The following is a 19,914-nucleotide window of genomic DNA, read 5'->3' on the forward strand; positions in this document are numbered from 1 at the left end:
ATCCTATTCCATTATCATTTATAGCACAATTGTTTATACACTTATTTATTTGCCAATTTGTAATTCTCCCGTAATTTTTTTTTTTTTTTTTTTTTTTTTTTTTTCTCTGTGTGTTGTTGTGTGTCTGTTTACTGGAAGCTTATGTCACTAAAACAAATTCCTTGTATGCGCAAGCATACTTGGCAATAAAGCTCTTTCTGATTTCTGATTTCAGATCTATAACCACTAGGCTGCACAACCATATTCCCAGCGGATGGTTTTAAATATGACCAAACGAAATGCCATCAATGAACCTCACTGCCCAGCATTTCTTAGCCAAAATGAAAGTTTGGATGGTTCAAGTTTAAAATTAAAAAAAAACGGTATTGGGTGAATATAAATCAAAGATCCATCTAGTAAACACACACTATCTTCCAAATTCAGAACCTGAATACAGATTCCTCAATACTACCTGACATCACATTCTATGGCTGTTCTTCATTCCAGAGGGAGATCCTTTCAGATTTGAATTAAACAAAGAAAGCAGAGTGATTAATGCAATAAAATTCAACAGATTTGTATTTATACAAAAAAAACTTTTATTTTTACACTGCTGAGCTATAGAGAACCCAGAGTCATTTTAATATATACATGTTAAAAAAACTACTTGCATTGCTAAAATGAAATAAAAAGATAGAAATGACAGAAAAAAACTGTAAAAATGAACTTGCTCCAAAATAAGTACATAATAAATGCAATAATACAGTTGGTACAATAATACAGTTGGTGTTCTATGTGACATGACCTATCCAAAGCATTAAAATGGAAACACTGATAGTAGAGAGACCGGACTGAGTATCCATCAAACACTGAACGATTATTTAAGAGAAAAATCAAATTCGCTTATAAGCAATAAATGATTGTAAGTTTCAGTTTTCATACGTTGGACATGAAAGTTTAGATGACTTCACTGCAACAGACAGATATGATCGTTTTTACATACAAGAATCATGACTTCAATGGAAACCATCTGAGCAAAGACAACCAAGAAGTTTAAAACAAAGAATCAGCCATCAGATAAATGCATTTGAAACAGCAAGTCAAAACAACAAAACAGAGATGTCTAATATAAGCTACATCTAGAATTGTCCACTTTCTGAAAAAGAGAAAACACCATCTATTCCAGTTGCCAGACTGTTAAAACCAACTGTTGCTCAAGCAAAAACAGCAGAGCTTATTATGTTTACATGTACAACAGCCATTCATTTCATCTGGCAAACTGAAGTGAAATCCCCCAGCCTTTTTTGTGTCATTGCTTAGCTTTTTTGAGAATGGTTCCCACTGCAGAGATGACTGTGGTCTTGGTGCCGCTGGCTGTTGTGGTCACAGAGACGACTCCAGGGAGGGTGGCTGTGGTGGTGAGGAGGGTGGGTTGTGCCAGGGTCACTGGTACTGCGGAGTCCCACTTGCTCTTCCTCTTCTGAGCATCTGCTAGCTCATCGAACTCAAAATTAATTAAACTAGCACTAACAGTAAATTTGTTATTATAAGCTTGCATAAATGTCACATCCTTTTGAATTTCCAGGCAAAACTTTCCTGAGACCTTCACATAAAAAGCCTATAGGATTAAATTGACAAACTGGGAAGTTGAGCAAATGTATGTTTTTTTTTTTTTTTTTAAGTTTCCTTACTAGCTCTTCACACATTGGCAATACAAAAGTGATTAATGCATGAACATTCACATATATAAAAATTATATAAAGCCTCTTTAAATTCTTTATAAAAGACAACTTTATGTCAACTAAAATCCCCAAAATTAAAATATAAATAAAGTAAGATTTGAACAAGAAAATGAAAGAGATCTCATTTGGTCCAGTTTAGTAATTGATTTTGTAGATTTAGTCGATTTGATCAATGTTTTTAGGAACTGGTACCATCTAAATATTGTCTTGCATTTAATTACATTTAATATGTTATTATTTACTAATAAAAGAGACTAAATTTGCAAAGACAATTTTCATACAGATTAAATATTAAAATATATTTTCATATTTTTCATAATTATATATATATATATATATATATATATATATATACATAATTCGATAATAATAATAATTATATTTAAAAAATAAACAAAATATATAATAGTAATAATAATAGGCTAATAATAATTTATTCTTATTATTATTGAAGGCTATTATCATAAGTAATTTATCTTGTTATAATTTTCTTATTTTAAAGCAGCATTACACCCTCAAGTCCTCATTATCTGTGTCAAACACTTGAAAGTGTACCTGTGGAAGAGGCAGTTGTGTTCGTGGCCAAAGCTGCTGCATTAGTAGTGGTACCTTTTTTGGTGCCCGTCACAAATTCAATCTACAGACACATTGGTAAAAAATAAAAATAAATAAGACCACACATTAACAGTCTGTGATGTTGTGGCCCAGACAGTACAAACAAATGTTGTAATATAATTTTTATTTCTTTTTCATAAGTGGAGTGCCTCAGGGCTCTAACCTTGGTCTTTTCCTTTTTAGCTTTTTCCAGCTTATCCATCTCCACTTTCTGAGCTTTGGCTGTGGAGAGGACAGCACACAAACAGTTAACGGATGTAGTCAATTCAATCCTTATGAGTTTAAACGTCAAACATAATTTAGAGATAAACTTACCTAGTGACTCATAATACGAATCCTCTGACCAACCATGGGGATCAAACATGTCCTGTGGAGAAATAAACACAAAAATATTATTTTTGTAACAGAATAATACACAACATGTATTTTTGTGGTATTAACAGGTAAGCACTACCACCTACTTTTGGATAATTGGTTCCGAGTTCGTCAATACCACAGAACTGGATAAGCTTCTCATAAATACTATAAACACAAACACAAGGTTAGGTTGCAAACAAATAAAACAATATTAAAAGTTAATTTATTTCAGGTTATGTCTGGTGCATTGTGGGTCATAAACACTTCTTATCTCCAGACCTTGGATTGCGAAACTCTTTCTTCTTTTGAATATGGCTGTTTGTATCAAAGTCTCCGTGAAGCTTCCGCTCGTAAAGTTTAAAGATCTTTTCCTACAAACAGAAAAGGAATCATCATTATTATCATTAAGAATCATTATTTTTCCCTATCATTACTGATATTAAATACATGTATAATATTGATAAATGAACAAACTCCATTTTAAGCCCACTTGGGTCCATTTTAAATTCAAAATGTGCTGTACAAAACAAGAGAAAAACTGCCTCTTTGCTCCAAGTGTAGTGAGACCCTAAGAATGAATTAAGTCTTTGTGCTAGTGTGAGTTTCTAGAGCTAGAGGGTGATTTTTGACAACCAGACTCCAAGAAGCACTTGGAGATGTGCCATTTTCAGCTCCTCGATCCGCTTTCCTTCACATTCCAAGTAATCAAATAAATTGAAAAGTCCTTTGTTGACGGTTTAGACACTGATATTAGTTAATTTGTACAAAATGTGCAACAAGAACGTTAGCAGCAAGGCCAACTCAGATGTATAAGGAATGAGGATCATGTCTGAGCAGTGATTGAAGCATAGCCACAGGGACAGGATATTCATCATAACATGGAAAAAGAACCCAGCCCATTTATCAGTACTATGCTGTACTGTACTGGAGTGTGAAAACCACACCCGTGTTCACCTGTCCCGACAGCTCAGGAGAGAGAGAGAGAGCTACAACAGGAAGTGGTAGGATTATTTGGATTTGATAAAAGATATGAATAAATACTACTGCACTTAAACAAACCAAATAATTATAACAAAAATACATTCAAAATAGACCTTGGTTTCAACACGGTCTAACATCACTGACCTCAAAAGTTTGTAACTCTGGACATGTAGTGACAACATGATGCAAGTTGCATGATTTAGGGCAAACTGCCATTCCTTACCTCTGGGTGGGGCAAAACACCTGAAAGACACCTACAACTTTCCACCCCCTCAAGCCCTCCAGTGCCACACCCTGAGATAAAACATGTCAGCCAGGATCTGAACATGTGCTTTAAACAGCTTGCCAAGAACTAAAACAATGAAGCCATAAGAAATCTCCTTTTATGACGGTTGACAAGGAGCAGCAGTCCAACCAAAACAAAGCAGCTGAAAGAATGTTTTTCGGCTGGCATATGGGGAAAAAAAACAGCAGGAAACTGATACTGTTGATAAAAATGTGTTTGCATTAAATTGTGCCAATTTTTAAAAGAATAAGAATAAAAATACTAAAAAAAATACAGATAAGGATAATACACCAACAATTCAACCACTGTTTTACATTCATGTTTCTATTTGCGTCTATTACAGTTTTCTTTTCTCTCTTGCTCTGTTTTTCACAAGTTCAAACAACTGTCATCAATCACGGTAAGTAATGTCTTCTCCTGCTATTGTTATTTGCACTGCTTGCCACATGTACAGTCTAATGAAAGTCGTGACATTGAAAGTCGTACAGTAACATTTGGGAATTGTCAGAAATGTCAGACACTGTAAGATGCTCTGGTCTAGTGGTTGAGTGATATATTGCCAAAGCCAATATATCAGCCATTATTTGGCACTTTTTTTTCATAGTTTGGCTGGTCCTGCGACTTATAGTCAGGTGCGACTTATTTATCAAAATTATTTTGACATGAACCGAGAGAAATGAAACTAGAGAAAACATTACTGTGTGCAGCCGCTGTGTACGGCGCTCTATGCTGCTCAGTGCTCTTGTAGTCTAGACTGAAAACATAGAGCGCCCTCTCGTGGCTGTAGACGGTAATGTTTTCTCTTGGTTCTTGGTTCTAAATAAATGTGACTTATAGTCCAGTGCGACTTATATATGTTTTTTTCCTCGTCATGATGTATTTTTGGACTGATGCGACTTATACTTAGGTGCGACTTATAGTCCGAAAAATACGGTACGTGATGGAAATTTATCGTTGATTACAGAACCGGCTTTACTGACAAGATGCACATTAAATATCGCATGTGATTTATCATGCAGCTCTAGTTCACAGTGGATTAACTAATGTCAATGGACAACCTGTTATTTTAATTAAGTATTAATTAGTTAAAATTAACATAACGCCCCCTTGGAATTATAAGGTTCTATCTGACATTTGTCAAAATTGAGTTATTCCCATATTGTTATTCTGTGACAAATTATTTACATTATGTGATAGATTCGTTTTATGTTGCATACATTATGGGATTTTTATTTAAAAAACAATAAGGTACCATCTACACAGTTGAATGGAATGCAAAAACTTTGAAGCTGAATATCTCAAAACTAGTCGGAATGCAGATAGAACTTTATAATTCCAAGGGGACGATAACCAATATGCACAATGCCAGCCTGGTAATGGTCAGCCGACAAGCTAGCATCTATCAGAAAACAAGCACAGTGAACAAGTGCCCTCAAGATTTCTCTCATTGGAGCCAATGGCAGCAAGTCAAGAACATCTCAAACAGAATACAGCAACCATCTCACCTGCAGATGACTGGAACAACGCCCGGGAGGTTCAGGAGGAATTCTGATCTCATCTGGAGACATATTCCGAACCTTCTCCGAAAACTGTGCTGTGAAGAAGGAAAAAAAAAAACTCAAAGTAAGCAAATACATACAATTTACTTGAAATATAAAATGCTGCAGTGGAGTAAAGATGGTGTAAATACAGCATGTGCATAAAACTAGATTTTTATATTTTCTCAAGAAAACATAGTAGTGCTCAAACATGCAAAAAGAGTATTTTTCTCATGTTGTTAAAATGCAAGCTTATTTATTTTGTTTAATTTTACTTATATATTTTATATATAATAATATTATTTGTTATTTTTTTCCATCAAAATATATAAAAAGTTAAATATTGTTTATTTAATAATTAAATAATAATTATATATATATATATATATATATATATATATATTTTTTTTTTTTTTTGCCTTATTTATATAAACCAAGTTGTGCACTTACATCAGTTTTCTCTGATATATACTTTTACATATTTCATATAGGCAGAAATAAACTAATATAACTATAAAAAAAAAAAAAAAGCACATGAAGCACATTTTATATATAAATAAACATAGAAACCAACTGGGGAAAAAAAATACTCCCATCAGTGGTATGAAGTTTCCAAACAAACATTCTGGATTCTGTATGCAACTTTAACCTCAAGCTATATTTCTTTTTTCTTTTTTTTTATGACACTGAACTACTTCAATTTCGTAAGCATTTGCAATAATTTTTTTTTATTTTATTCCCTCGAACTAGAAGCATCCATCACTAGTCTTTGTCAGACGTCTCTGGAGCGAATTACCAAGAAATGGAATTTGTGGTGGCGTACACATGCAGCAGTGAACACTATTCAAACCATACTGGTTGGAACAGGCTACTGCCGACTTCTCTTTCACCTCAACTCCTCTAGTCTCAATCACACACTCTTCCTCCCCCATCTGCCTCTCTCACACCCCCTGGCTGCTGTTCTGGGCAAGTCTGAGGCAGTGACTGTGGGCCAAAACATGCCACCTTTTGTTAAAACGCATGCTAGACAAACACACACACACACACACACACGCACGCACGCACGCACGCACACAGAAGCAGGGAAGGGCTGGGTGGGGCCCTCTAGATGTGGCATGCTTCCCTAAGCAATGCAGAGTATCACACACAGACATAAAAATTTAAAAAACAAGCCCCTTTAGCAATGGAAACTTGCCGAGGTACTTCGGAAAGGTAAAAGCATTTTTCAGCTAGAACAGCCTTACGTAAACCGTACTTATGAGAAAAACCCTGTGGCAAAACAGATCATGCACACTTGTACTGTACTTATGGGTTAGAGATTTTATACTCCGTGTTAAACTTTAACGCATAGTTCGTCCTTAAATGACACCTCAAATTGTTATCAGAATTATTTTTCACCTGATGGATGCTATAGTTACACTGAAGGAGGTACCTGTGTCATAAAGACTGCAACAATCCCCATCCACTATTTTAGTGGCCTTGGTTTTGGAAAGTATTTTTTCCCATTTATTTTTTCCATAGGGATTTTCAAGTAGTCTTTGCTAAAGCCATGAACCAAACCAACCAACTACGAGGTGAATAACAACATACATTTCAGACAAAAAAAAAGAAAAGTACATTTACATGTATTATTTTAGCAGACACTTTAATACGAAGCAACAGTCGTGTGGGCTCTTTTGACTGCAATTGACCACCCAGAAACCACCCAGAACACCCTAGCAACAAAACCAGAACAACAAAGACAAACACCGCTCAAAAAACTTCAGTATTAAACTGTCATTTTACAAGACAAGAGTGTCTTATTATATTTGTGGCGGTCAAGGATTCAGCTTCATGAATTTGGTCTGAAAGCTGTGTTTTATTAAGCATTAAAGCATATCCTAACAATAACAGTGTGATTAGAGTAAAAGTGGAAGCAGCAGGCAGCAAGTGTGCACAGGAATGCTGGCAAGATGAGGGTCTTCTAAAAAACAAAAACCTCTAAAAACCCCACTGCTGCTTTCAGATTTTCTTTATCCCTGACCTGATTTACACTGTGATCTTAGAATAGTAGATCTCTCTCCATCGGTCTGTTTTTGTCATTTCCTCTTCATCAGAGTAATCATGCGTTGACTGTAAGTGACTCATTTCTCTGGCATCTTCAGGGTCCAGTGTCCACCCAGACAAGTGGCACAATCGCACACAAAGCCCATACACCAACTCCCATCTCCGAAAGACTCCAAAAACGAGAAGGAGGGACAATTAGAGACAAATCTAAAGATCTTCTGTCTAGCAACCACAAAGAAAATCTTTGAGTCTCCGACAAGACCTTTCTTTCTATGGTCTATTCTGATACTTGCACATTTTAATGAGAAGAAAAACAAGACAAAGTGGAACGTTCAGTTACTCGCCCTAGTGTCTTGTTTACTGTATTCATTAAAAAAATAATATTCAGTCTCTAACTGCATCAGAAAGATATGTAGCATTATAAATACAAATTTTACATAAATTGTTAAGAGCCCCACATCACAAATGTCCAGTGCAGCCTCCATGTGTTATGAATGTTAATAATGCTGCTCATTATAAAGCTTTTTTTTCCCCACTCTCTCTATATCAGGCTGAAATAATAATACCAAAAAGACATTAAAGTTGACGTATAGTATATTAAAACAACTTCCTGTTTCAGCTTCATTTACAGAGACAAAGTAATTCATAAGCAAGATTGGTGTGAGACTACTTCTTTCATTCAGAGCTGCTAGTGGCACAGATACTTGCACATGACAGCTTTCAGTACAAAACAAAACATAAAAAAATGATAAATGATAAAATAAATAAAATACAATCTTTGACTACTTTATGAATTGGAAAGGAGACGAATCACAAAGGTCTATTCACACCAAGGATGATAACTATAAAGTTTTAATAACTATTCTAAAGCTAAGAGAAAAGTGAAGCCAATGACACAATTATAATATGATTATCATATTATAATTGTGCCATTGGCTTCACTGTTTTCTAATTGTGTATTATAATTGTAATTATCATTATCATATAATGATTATAACAGAGGAACAGTATTCAAGATTCCACCTGATTTTAAAGTGCTTGAGCATTTAAAGCAGCAGATTACAGAACTGCAAGTTGAGTTTATTATAAAAGGGGCAATATGAAGCACTTTTGCATTGCATTTTTTAATTGTCAGGACTAGATTTATCTGCAAAATACTCCACAGATTACATGATTACTAAAATAATAACAGTCCTAAATAAGAAATCATTGTTGCCAGAATCAACCAGGATTATACTTATTAGGTTTAATATAGAATTGATGATCCTGAGGTCTCACTATTACGTAATCCAACTAATCACACAGGATTTCCATAAAACACGATTGAAGCAATCCAACCTGGATCACTCATTTCCTGGGCACAGTCAATACTCACACACTTCAGCCACTTTCTCACAAGGCGATTACACAATGTTTCCTGGAGCACATATACACATCTGTGCTCTCTACCTTATCTAAGCTAAATTTGGAAAAAATATTTATTTTGAAGATGATTTATGAGTATAATGTATTAATTTTATACTTACCAACAAGCTCATTGGGGTCTTTAACCTCCACTTCAGTGACATCCTACAAAAGAAGAAAAGGTCAAACATGCATAATTGAAAATCAATAACACATTTTACTTCCGATGTTGTTTCAAGTCAGCATGTACGTGTACATAAGATGAATTAAGACAGACCAAGTAAAATATTGGTAGAACGGATTAATACTTGGCCATTTTGACATTATCAGCATGGGCTTATAACAATGTATGCTTGTTCATTTAACAAGTATTAGTGCCCCCTTGTGCCAACTCCAAATCCAACAACAGCAAAGCCAAAGGATACACATTTTATTAATAAAACTGAGTAAAAAAAAAAAAACAACAACAAAAAAAATAATATCCTAATTCGCTACTAGCTGTTCAGATGAGAAATATAGGTTTAATCCTGTGCTGTAAAAAACAACACTTTTAACACACAATATATTTCTCTTGGGAGGCTTAAAAACTGATGGTGATGAAAACAGCATCACAGCGGAAAAGCCCTGAAAATTAAAACTGTGCATAAAAAGTCTCACACATAGTGTCACTCAGCAACAGGATGTGCAGATGGAAGAACGGTCTCGTAAAAGTGCCCAAGTAGAAAATCTGTCTAGGACAGCAGAGAAAGAGCGATGTGACTCATAAGAGATGAATCTCTTGTAGCCAAAAGCACAAATCCTAACAACAGTCCATTCACTTGAAAACCCAACATGGCAAAACAATGCGAGACAAAAAAAGGGCCCATCTATCTCCACTGAGGCGGGGGCCTGCCCTAAAAGAGGTCTTTTTCATTTAGATTAGCCTAAAAATGGGACCAGGGGTTAATGGATCTACTTGCCATTGCACTGGCATGCACTTGCATGCACTTTTACAACAGCGAAGACAAAAAATAGTCTGAATCATAAAGTTATGACACTTAAGTGAAGATTACAGCCTGCATTTAAAGGAATTGTTACGTTCATGTTATTCCAAACCCATATGCTGTTGTTTTTATGCAATAGGGGCATAAAGATTCTTCAAAATTCCCCTTTTTAGGTGATAAATGACATTCAAAAAACCATATCGTCTTGTTTAAAACAACAAGAGAGTGAGTAAATGTGAATTGTAGTTTTTGGGTGAATAACAGTCAAAAGGACAGAAATGAACTGAACCCACATAAAAATAAATAAAAAGCACCATAACTCTTACATTTGAAAAAGCCATTATTAAAAAGCCACAATCAATTTAATCAAATTATTCTATTACAAAACATGCTTTGATGCGCTTTAGCAACAGAATGATGAGCAGTGTTCTGTCTTTGGGGTGTGGCTCTAAATTTATGCAACATCGCAAGCTGATGATAAAAAGTAATGTTAGTGCATGAAATAACTTGCCACTGCAGTGCTTTGCACATTTGAAATCCTTTTAGATGGAATTGGAATTTAGATTCTTGCTCTTGGAACTTATAATCAAAAAAATGTATTATAAAACAACAACATAAATGTGCTTATCGACACTTTCCTGATAGTGCCATATGAATTCCATATAGACTACTGTTGAAAAGTCTGGGGTCAGTAAGTAATGACAAATTAATTCTTTTATACATCAAGGATGTATTAAATTGATAAAAAGTGACAGTCAATACTTTTGTATTGTTGTTCTTTTGATCCATTTCTCAAAGAATACTGGAATTAAATATTTGATTTTTACAAAATACTAAGCAGTACAGATATGAAATGTTTCTTGAGAACCAAATCAATCACTGGAATAATGGCTGCTAAATAATTTTAAATCATACTTTTTTTGTTGTTGCTGCATTATTACTGTTTTGACTGTAGTTTTGATCAAATAACTTTTAAAAACATCTAATACATTCAACTGTCCCCAAAACATTTGAACACGTTTTGTACATTTTAAATGAATGTATAACAAAAGTCACTGTGCATAACCCTCATTTTCCATAAATATGCATGAAAACATTGAGGACATGCTGTATTACTCTCATATGAACCTTCTCTGCAAGTTCAAACACACATGTTGTTCCTCAGTTGGAATGATGCTGTTTTGTGCTCCCTTGGTTTGAGACCAATCATAACACTGCAATAAGCTGAAGAAGGTGTGTCTTGGGTTTGATACCTTGAACCCCAGAGCAGTCAAATAGGGAATTTAGGTGGGGTCACATACCTTCACATCATCTTGGGTCCGCCCCGAGTCGGACTCCTCCTCTTCCTATATAAACACAAATTAACAAGGGTCACCACAGCCACATTAAACCCAAAAGCACACTCAAGAGCTCCCCCTTCAGGTGTACAAAGTTTCAACCATGGTGCTCTGAGAATGACTGTGAATAGTGTTCTGAATGTGGACTTTTTCTGATTAATCGAATTATAGTTGATATCATACCAGTTATATAGGTGATACCATATCAATTATAGCCTGTGCCATATAACATCCTTGACACAGAGAGTACGAAATGGCATTAATCAAATAATCTTTTAGTTTTTTGCAACTAAGCAAACTTTTAACGTTTAATTTAAAAAATATATTTCTACCAAATATCAGAACTACTAAATCATAACCTTTATTCAACAAATCAGTGTGTTGCTAAATTATGGAATTTTTTTTTTACTTTTATATGGCACGCCACTAATCCTATTAGCTGTCAAGAACAATGTGCATTAAAAACTGATTAAAATTTGTATATACTTTATAATTATCTGAAACAATTAAAAAAATGATTTAAATGTTCCTTTTTTTTCTAAAGAGACTTAAAAAACAAATTATATATATATATATATATATATATATATATAATCAAATCAAGTAATATGATCACAATTATTGTTTTGTATTGTTTGTGTAATTATAATTTGTATTCATAATTGTTTGTTTTGCAAAAATGTAGTGTTACTTCCTTTTACTACAACTGGCTATGATCTTCTCTAAATGATAGAAGGTCCATTAAAAATGTGAATTTTGTGAATTACATTCCACGTGAATGTAATGGTCTGACACTTCTAGAAAACCCCTGGCCTGAACTGAAAGTTGTGGTTAAGACTGACCGAATTTCTGGTGCTGTCACCATCACTGTCCTCATTCCCAGAGGGCTTCTCATCTGCCTCCTCCACACGACTCACATCTTCCTCTCCGTAACCAGCCCACACCAATCCACCATGAGATTCTGACAGACAAACATAAAAAAGCTCTTTCAATTCCACCTAGGCCACAGTTACAACTGTATACACCATAGTTAGTTATTAGTTATTGTTGCTACTGTAAATCCATAAAACACTTATATGAGATCTTTTGTTATAATAGCTGAGGCTAACTGTCCTGTCAATGAAGGTTACAAGCGTAAAGTTACATAAAGTATCAATCAGTTACGATACCTTAAGGTAGATTAAAACAAATAAAACACATTGTGCATTCTTTTCTACATTTGAAAACAATAAGAACACAGTATGCTTCTCGTAATTGTGCTAAATCGTTAAAGAACTATTGAAGATTTCCGAGGGTGAATTTCTGACAAAATGTCAAACGTCGAATCAACTTTATATCGGTCTCTAAGATTTATAGAGACGCGTAACGTTACGTTAACTCTAATGTTAATTTAACGTTACCCCTAACGTTACATCGACAACAAAGCCGCCAGCGTTGCAAAGTCCCAATATTAACATGCTTTTCCTAACACTAACGTAAATAGAGTTTATACCTTGATCATCTGTGTCTGGATCTGAATCCTGCTCAGAATCATCTCCATAAGCCGCTAGTGAAGTGAGAATAGCATTCTTTTTACCGCTCGCCATCTTCTGCGCTGGCGCACAATAATGACGTCATGCTATATTCAGTGCGCGCATGCTCGGCGTTTTGAAACGCGCGTCGCAGGGAATACGCAGAGCTGTGTGGTTGCCATAGGTTACCACGAAGATTTTGGAAACTTTGTTACCACATTCAAGTAAAAGAACAACAACTAAAAATAACTTAATGGTCGTATTCATTACATCCGACGTTATACTGACAGTGGAAATAGTGAGTTTAATGAAGTTTGCCCCCCAAACGGAATAAAAGTGCTACTCCATCCGGGTATACTCCAGCTGGGCCAGCTGCTGCTAATAAAAACAGAGAAACAACTCTTACTTCTGTTTAGAGGTAACATATAAATGATCCTCAGGAAACCGTTGTTTCTTCTTCCTCCTCCTCTTCTTCATGTTGTTCTATACATTTTGACCAAATGTGTGACAAAATGTCGATCTCAGTCACCATCCACTTACACTGTATGGGAATATATCAATACGCAATGAAAGTGAATGGTGACTGAGTGACCAGTCACCTATCACTAATCTACTAAACTAAAGTCATACAGGTTTGGAACCACGTGAGAGTGAGTAAATGGTGCCTGATTATCTTTTTGGGTTGAATTATGCTTTTAAATAAAGAAACAGACGTTTATTGCAACCAGGCATGTCAGGAGCAGGGTTAGTTTAGTTCTAACCCTGCTCCAACATACATGCCATGTTGTTTTCAAGTAAGTCTGAAGGACTAGCTGGATCAGATGCATTTAATTCGGATTAACTCTAAACACTGCAGGGCTGTGGCCCTCCAGGACCCGAGTTTGACACCCCGTCATAAGCCCATACAGATTGTTTTCTTTTAATTATTATTAGACAAAAAGTAATGTTTTTCTCCTCTATGACTAGAATGACTGGAAGGCCAGTCTGTCTATGGTGCAGGCAGAAAAAGCAGAGGACGAACAGCTCATCAGCGCCCTCCTTCAGGCAGTCCAGCAGCCCCTGCGCAAGCTCTTCAGTGTTCTGTCCTGGGAGGACACTCTAGAAAAGGTCTGAAATATGGTTTCTGTTCTGTGATAATTCACATTAGATCAGTGTTTCCCAAACGTTTTTTTCTGGGGACCCACATTTTAAAGTCGATAAGTCCTTGTGACCCAATAAACATTAGGCCTATATAGTTCATATATCACAAAGATAATTTATGCATTAACAAAATATGTATGACCATTTTTAAGGTCAGTTAAGCTTCCACTTAACTATTTAAAAGAGATACAGATATTTGACAAAGCACAATTATTTTTTATTTACCTGTTGTTGACAATAAGTAAAATGCAGAGGTGAAATGAGAAAGGAAGAGTTGACAGGGCATCTCATTGTTTTCATATTCTCATCATTACAGTGTACACAATTTATACTTAATGAGACAAAGTGCAAAATAGGGCAGTTAATCATTTATTTTTCTTCCTATCATCAATAAAACCAGACAGAATCAATGCATGCCTTTCATATAACATTCAATGCTTTGCACATCTACCAGAATAATATGAACAAGTTTCTTACTGAAATATTTTTTGAGAACTTTTTTATGCACCCACTGTAATATACACATTTTATAAAGTGCACAGTATGACAGGCTCTCATTTTTTTGTACATGAGGAGAATGCAACACTCTCAAACATATCAGGTGCAGCATTCATTCTATTCCTGTATTTTGTCTTTATTTTTGTGAGAACTGAGAACCCAACTTCACATTCGTATCTAGTTGTAAAAGGAATAAACAACAGTATGCTTGCCTTGCTTAAGACAGGGTATTCAGATGAAATGCTTACCCAAAATGATGATGATGTCATTTTATTGGCTGGTTGCCGAGTGCAGAGCGCAGCTAAAGAAAAAAAAAAAAAAAAAACACGGAAGAAAACGACGACCTCGTGCGGCTAATTGGTGAACTACACATATAAATTTTTAATCAAGAGTATATAGCACACTGAAAAATAGTGCTCGACTTGGCGACCCATACAAAATCTCCCGCGACCCACTTGTGGGGGACCCCGCCTTTGGGAATAACTGCATTAGATCATTAAAAAGTATTATTAATGAAATGTAGATTGGTGTGATAAAAGGAATGACATTTAATTGTGTTAATCTTCTTAATAATGTTTCAGCTTGTGCCAATCAAAAATGATGACATTGCAAAGAGGTATGATGAGCAGAAGGTGAGGGCTTTTTACAAATAGCTCATGTCATAATTATTCTATTCAAATTTACATTGCATATGTGACAACTTCTAATTAAATATATAATGCATACATTTTCTAACATGTCTCAGATGAACAGTAATACAGAATATGTGTATTTAAGGCTATAGAGGATAACGCCCGTGCTAAAGCAGGACTGAGTTCTGCCGGCATGGACTAGGGGGGTAAAGGAGCAGCAAAGGGGAAGAAAGCTGCCGAGCTTCCAGTTCCAACCAAAGACGCCAATCTCAATTTTATTACGGTTATACCTTTCAAATTATATTACACATTGCATGCAGAATACTGTATGCAGGCTAGCTCAAACTTGAAGACTAATGTTATATTTGTATGCACGCAAAATCAAAATTTAAAATCATCCCGTATTAACTTGTCTTGTGTTCAGAAGTAGAGACACTTAAACAAAAGAGGCAGTGGGAGCTAGATGCGTTCTGGAAGCAGCTGGATCAAGTCTTGAACAGTGGAAATATGGGATCCAGGCTCAATGATGTTGTCAAGTTGAACTATAATGTGAAGATTCATTTGCTTCCCCAGGAAAAAGGCAACACTGAAGCAATGGTGAATGGAGAACAATAAGTACACCTTCTACCTGTGATTCAGTTTTTTGTTGTTGTTTCTGTTTAATATGTGTTGTGTGTTGATTGTCATAATATATCTTAAACCCCTTGTTTATAAAAAGGGGTTGCACATATTACATTCCTTTATCTACCACTACTGTCTATAGCTGGCATTTGGAGCTGCTATATTTGAGGGGGTGGCATGCCTTGTATATGACAGCATGGACTAGAGGAGACAGTACAGCCATTATCTCAGCTGTATAAGGTTTATCCAGGTACCAGAGGCCTGCAGATCCACCCAGCAGTCCCGTCCGCAGAGCTCCACTGAGGTACACATCAGCCTTTATTAGTGTTATTAATATGATAAGGCCTTTCCACAATTTATGGCATTCAGTTGATAAAGTCATGACATTAAATGCTGCATGCATTGCAAAAAATGAATACCTTCTTAAATTTTCTTTAGTTGGTCTGTAAAAAAAGTCTAAATTTTACAATCAAAAAACCTGCAGAAACCCTTACTGTAGCAAGTGCATTTTTTTTTCTTAAATGCAGTACCTTTCAGTAGATACTTCTTGTGGCAGGATGTTCATGTTGTCTTTTTGGTGATGATATTTTTTGTGGTTTATGTTTTAGTTTGTACAAACCCCAAGGAAGAAAATTAGCATCAGAGGAAGACCCAAGTAATAGACATGATACACTATTAATGAGCTTTGGTTTTACATATAAAATAAAATCACAATATAAAAATTTACATAGAAATGTAAGATTTAAGTTACACCTTCTTCCATGGATGTTCATGCAAAATGTAATCAACAACAATAACATTTATTAAAGTTTTAATTTAATTAATGCTATGTCATTTAAAGTCAGACCACAAAATCCTGTGCAAACCCGCATATAATTTTCACATGGTGTCAAAATTGAGCCTTTGGGTTTCCTCAGCAGAGCCAGAGTCTCCTGTTCTGAGCACAGAGGTAGATATGAGATTCTACTGTGACCTTCTGGACAGGATTCCTACTGAAATCACATCTGTGCCTTTTATATTGCATTGCATGCTAGAGCAGGTAAGGGCACTTTATAGGATTCAACATAGTCTTCAATTCGAAATAATAAAAGACTGTTGATTGCATCACTGTATGAGCATACAGACTTTCTAAAAATAATAAAAAATTTGCTACTTTTTTTTTTTTTTTTTATTAACATTTGCACACAGGTTTTACACTCAAATGGGAACACATGCCGTTCTGAATGAGGCACATCTACTACAAGATGTATATTTCTTTGAAGATTTAGCTACTCAATTTGTCTTCCTGTGTGATTTTTAGGTGTTGGCTTCAGAACAGGAAGGATCTGTAAATTCAGAAAAGGACTGTGATAAAACACATCAAGATCTAATCAGTTATATGCTCTCATCTGTGCTGAGTCTGCCACAGGATGAAGAAGACAAAAAGGTAAAATGTAGATCACACCAAAGCTACAAAAGCAAAAAGTCACAGAGTTTCAAAATCGAACTAAATTTTGTTTTTATTATTTATTATGCTTGTGTAATAGCAGGATCTCATGAATGATCTTGAGATGCAGAACATCTCAAAGAATACTGATCAGAAACACCCGCTCCTGCTCAGTCACCATGATGAGAGAGCGAGAAGACTCCATCAGCTTCCTGTGAGCATGTGAACATATATTCACAAGGTTCATAACAAAAATGTTTGAAAGCACACACAAATGTTTTATTCTGTGCATTAGCCTTCTTGGATACACTGATAATGCTTTAACCCTAAAGGCTACTGCATCATATTAAGGCAAATTTCTAAGGCCTATAAATTATCAACCAAAAGTATTGTACACTTATGCATATTTTACAGGTCCTAGATGGTTTTGATGTCATCAGAATTGAAGCAGACATCATGAAGAAAAGCCATGTGTGGACCAACCTGATGTCCAGATACGCTGAGAGCACCATTGATAGACTGACCAGATCACAGGAACTACTGCATTTCTGCACTGACAGGTAGGAGCAACGACAATGAATTACTGTTTTTATATTAACTTCTGGTCCAATTCTTCCTAAAGTAAAATCTTAACGTTTATCTTCAGAGTCAATGAGCTGGTCTGAGCTACAGAGGCTTCTCCAGCTGTTTGTGTTTGAGAGTGTGCCGTTGACTACAGTAGATGAGAACGGCTGTATTAAAGGATCTCAATCAGATCCTCCTAAACCCACACCATGAGACAACCCTGTTGAATTCACCAAATGCCTGTACTTGAGCAACAGAAGGACACCAGGTGTGACGAGAGCACAAGAGCAGCCATTACATTTTAATTCAAGTGATACACATACATTTAAAATCCAAACAAATATTTTTAAAGCAATGTTGAAGTCTTTTGTTGTACACATCAGTTGTTTTATGTTTTATGTGTGTTTGTATATATGTGTGTGTATATATATATATATATATATATATATATATATATATCTATCTCTATCTATCTGGTCTACTCATTGTTTTGCCCAATCCAGATGCTAATGGAGTCAAACCAGATTGTGAGACCGATGAATTTTGAGACTAGTTCACCCAAAAATGAAAATTATGTAATTAATAACTAACCCTCATGTCATTCCAAACCAGTTAGACCTCCGTTTATCTTCGGAACACAGTTTAAGATATTTTAGATTTAGTCCGAGAGCTCTCAGTCCCTCCATTGTGTACGGTCTAAAATTATGTAATTTTATATCTCTCTTCACAGCAGTTCAGTCAGTGTACTGTTTGAGTAAATGAATTACTCCGGGATATTGGTTTGTTTTAACTCAGAGGGAGTGTCAGCCACATGAAAAAAGTTAACAGTTTAAGTCATTTGTGGATTAATGCATATTAGAGATGCGAACCGTTTAAAACGATTCAGTTTGATTTGGTGAACTGTTTCAAAAAGATCCGGTTACATCGAATGATTCGTTCGCGAACCGGATATGACAAACTGCTTTGTTTTGAATTCTCTCACAACAGACACGGAAGAGAAGACAATGCTGAATAAAGTCGTAGTTTTTTCTATTTTTGGACCAAAATGTATTTTCGATGCTTCAAAAAATTCTAACTGACCCTCTGATGTCACATGGACTACTTTGATGATGTTTTTCTTACCTTTCTGGACATGGATAGTAGACCGTACACACAGCTTCAATGGAGGGACTGAGAGCTCTCGGACTAAGTCTAAAATATCTTAAACCATGTTCCAAAAATAAACAGAGGTCTTACGGGTTTGGAACAACATGAGGGTAAGTTATTAATGACATCATTTTGCAAATTTGCCGAACTAACCCTTTAATGCAGTAACATTATAAAAGGTTCTTACAGTGTTGACAAAAATAGTGATTTCAGGAGAGAAACTGGTTCGTGTGGAAAAAGCTGAATTTGCAACGGTTGTAATGGACTATGAGGGAAGAGCATGTGTTGTTATTTTCGGGGATGGCACCTCCATCAGTGCAACTGCGCATGGATCATATAAAGTAAGAGGATGGATGGAAGAATAGGCCTATGTGAGATTTATGTGTCAACATCATGTGTAAAACCTCTCCTCTCTTCAAATTAATTGTAGGTATATCCTCATGGTGGAGATGTTCTTCTTATTGATAAGGATGGTGGGGTGGTGTACACATCTAAGCAGTCTCAAGAGCGACCAGAGAGGAACCCACTAGGCCAATATGTGATGAACCACAGAGCAGATGTGCTATGTCATGTGACAGACCCTGAGGGCAACCACTTTTAAGTACTTTCCATGAAATGTCTATTGTGAATATGTATTTTTCTACTTAAGGTCAGCTTTAAAATACTTGAGTATAATGGTTTCTGTAAGTGCAAATTTAATTTAACAGATGGTCAGGTCACTATCACGGCTAATGGAACAGAAACAGCTTCACCAGAATGCTGGCTTTAAAACACACCCACCCTGGTAATTCCCTTTAGAATACACACCCAAGGTCACTTAAAGTAGATTTTCTTAGAGATTATGGAAATTTTACTGTAAAGTTAAAATCCTAGACATGAAACTAGCATAGCTTTGTAGGATATCAGGAAGAGGGTCATTAGAAAAAATATTGACTGGCAAAACGAGTATTATAAAAAAGACGTGTAATCCAGTTAGTTATTTTTATGCAGTTATTTAATGTAATGCTATATTCCCACACACACACACCTGTTGTGAAGTCATTGGCCTTTCTCTCCGTGTCTAAATACAGTACTGTACAAATATATTTAAAGCAGTTAGATTTGTTTT

The 19,914-nt window shown here is 35.5% G+C and overlaps 1 protein-coding gene and 1 long non-coding RNA gene across 6 annotated transcripts; one reads left to right on the plus strand and one right to left on the minus strand.

Annotated features, from left to right (window-relative positions):
- Positions 1 to 768: 768 nt before the first annotated feature.
- sap30bp (SAP30 binding protein) lies at positions 769 to 12,916 on the minus strand. Of its 4 annotated transcripts, none has more exons than XM_059504055.1 (11): positions 12,761 to 12,916; positions 12,111 to 12,229; positions 11,233 to 11,277; positions 9,071 to 9,113; positions 5,466 to 5,554; positions 2,973 to 3,064; positions 2,798 to 2,858; positions 2,652 to 2,703; positions 2,500 to 2,558; positions 2,277 to 2,358; positions 769 to 1,467 (listed from the first exon to the last, which is right to left on the minus strand). In XM_059504055.1, the coding sequence occupies exons 1-11, from the start codon at positions 12,852 to 12,854 to the stop codon at positions 1,289 to 1,291; spliced, it is 915 nt and encodes a 304-aa protein (XP_059360038.1). In that variant the 5' UTR covers positions 12,855 to 12,916; the 3' UTR covers positions 769 to 1,288. The 4 variants fall into 4 exon arrangements, with proteins under 4 accessions (XP_059360038.1, XP_059360037.1, XP_059360040.1 ...); XM_059504054.1 differs by having other exon boundaries at positions 769 to 1,470; XM_059504057.1 differs by lacking the exon at positions 769 to 1,467 and adding an exon at positions 1,480 to 1,505.
- A 1,993-nt stretch (positions 12,917 to 14,909) lies between these two features.
- Positions 14,910 to 17,644, plus strand: LOC132097993 (uncharacterized). Of its 2 annotated transcripts, none has more exons than XR_009422811.1 (7): positions 14,910 to 15,646; positions 15,813 to 15,974; positions 16,279 to 16,325; positions 16,588 to 16,709; positions 16,971 to 17,103; positions 17,142 to 17,310; positions 17,511 to 17,644. It is a non-coding gene; the product is annotated as an uncharacterized LOC132097993 (long non-coding RNA). The 2 variants fall into 2 exon arrangements; XR_009422810.1 differs by having other exon boundaries at positions 16,591 to 16,709.
- Positions 17,645 to 19,914: the final 2,270 nt, after the last annotated feature.

Source organism: Carassius carassius, chromosome 21 (genome assembly GCF_963082965.1).
Source record: "Carassius carassius chromosome 21, fCarCar2.1, whole genome shotgun sequence".
In the NCBI taxonomy this organism is placed as follows: Eukaryota; Metazoa; Chordata; class Actinopteri; order Cypriniformes; family Cyprinidae; genus Carassius; species Carassius carassius.

Bases quoted from the DNA above. Each gene is read 5' to 3' on its own strand.
- sap30bp (XM_059504054.1), bottom strand. From the start codon at position 12,854: ATGGCGAGCGGTAAAAAGAATGCTATTCTCACTTCACTAGCGGCTTAT. The intron at 2,859-2,972 runs GTCTGGAGATAA...TTGTGTTTATAG, and splicing joins AAAGAGTTTCGCAATCCAAG to TATTTATGAGAAGCTTATCC. The intron at 2,559-2,651 runs GTAAGTTTATCT...TCCTCTCCACAG, and splicing joins TTCGTATTATGAGTCACTAG to CCAAAGCTCAGAAAGTGGAG.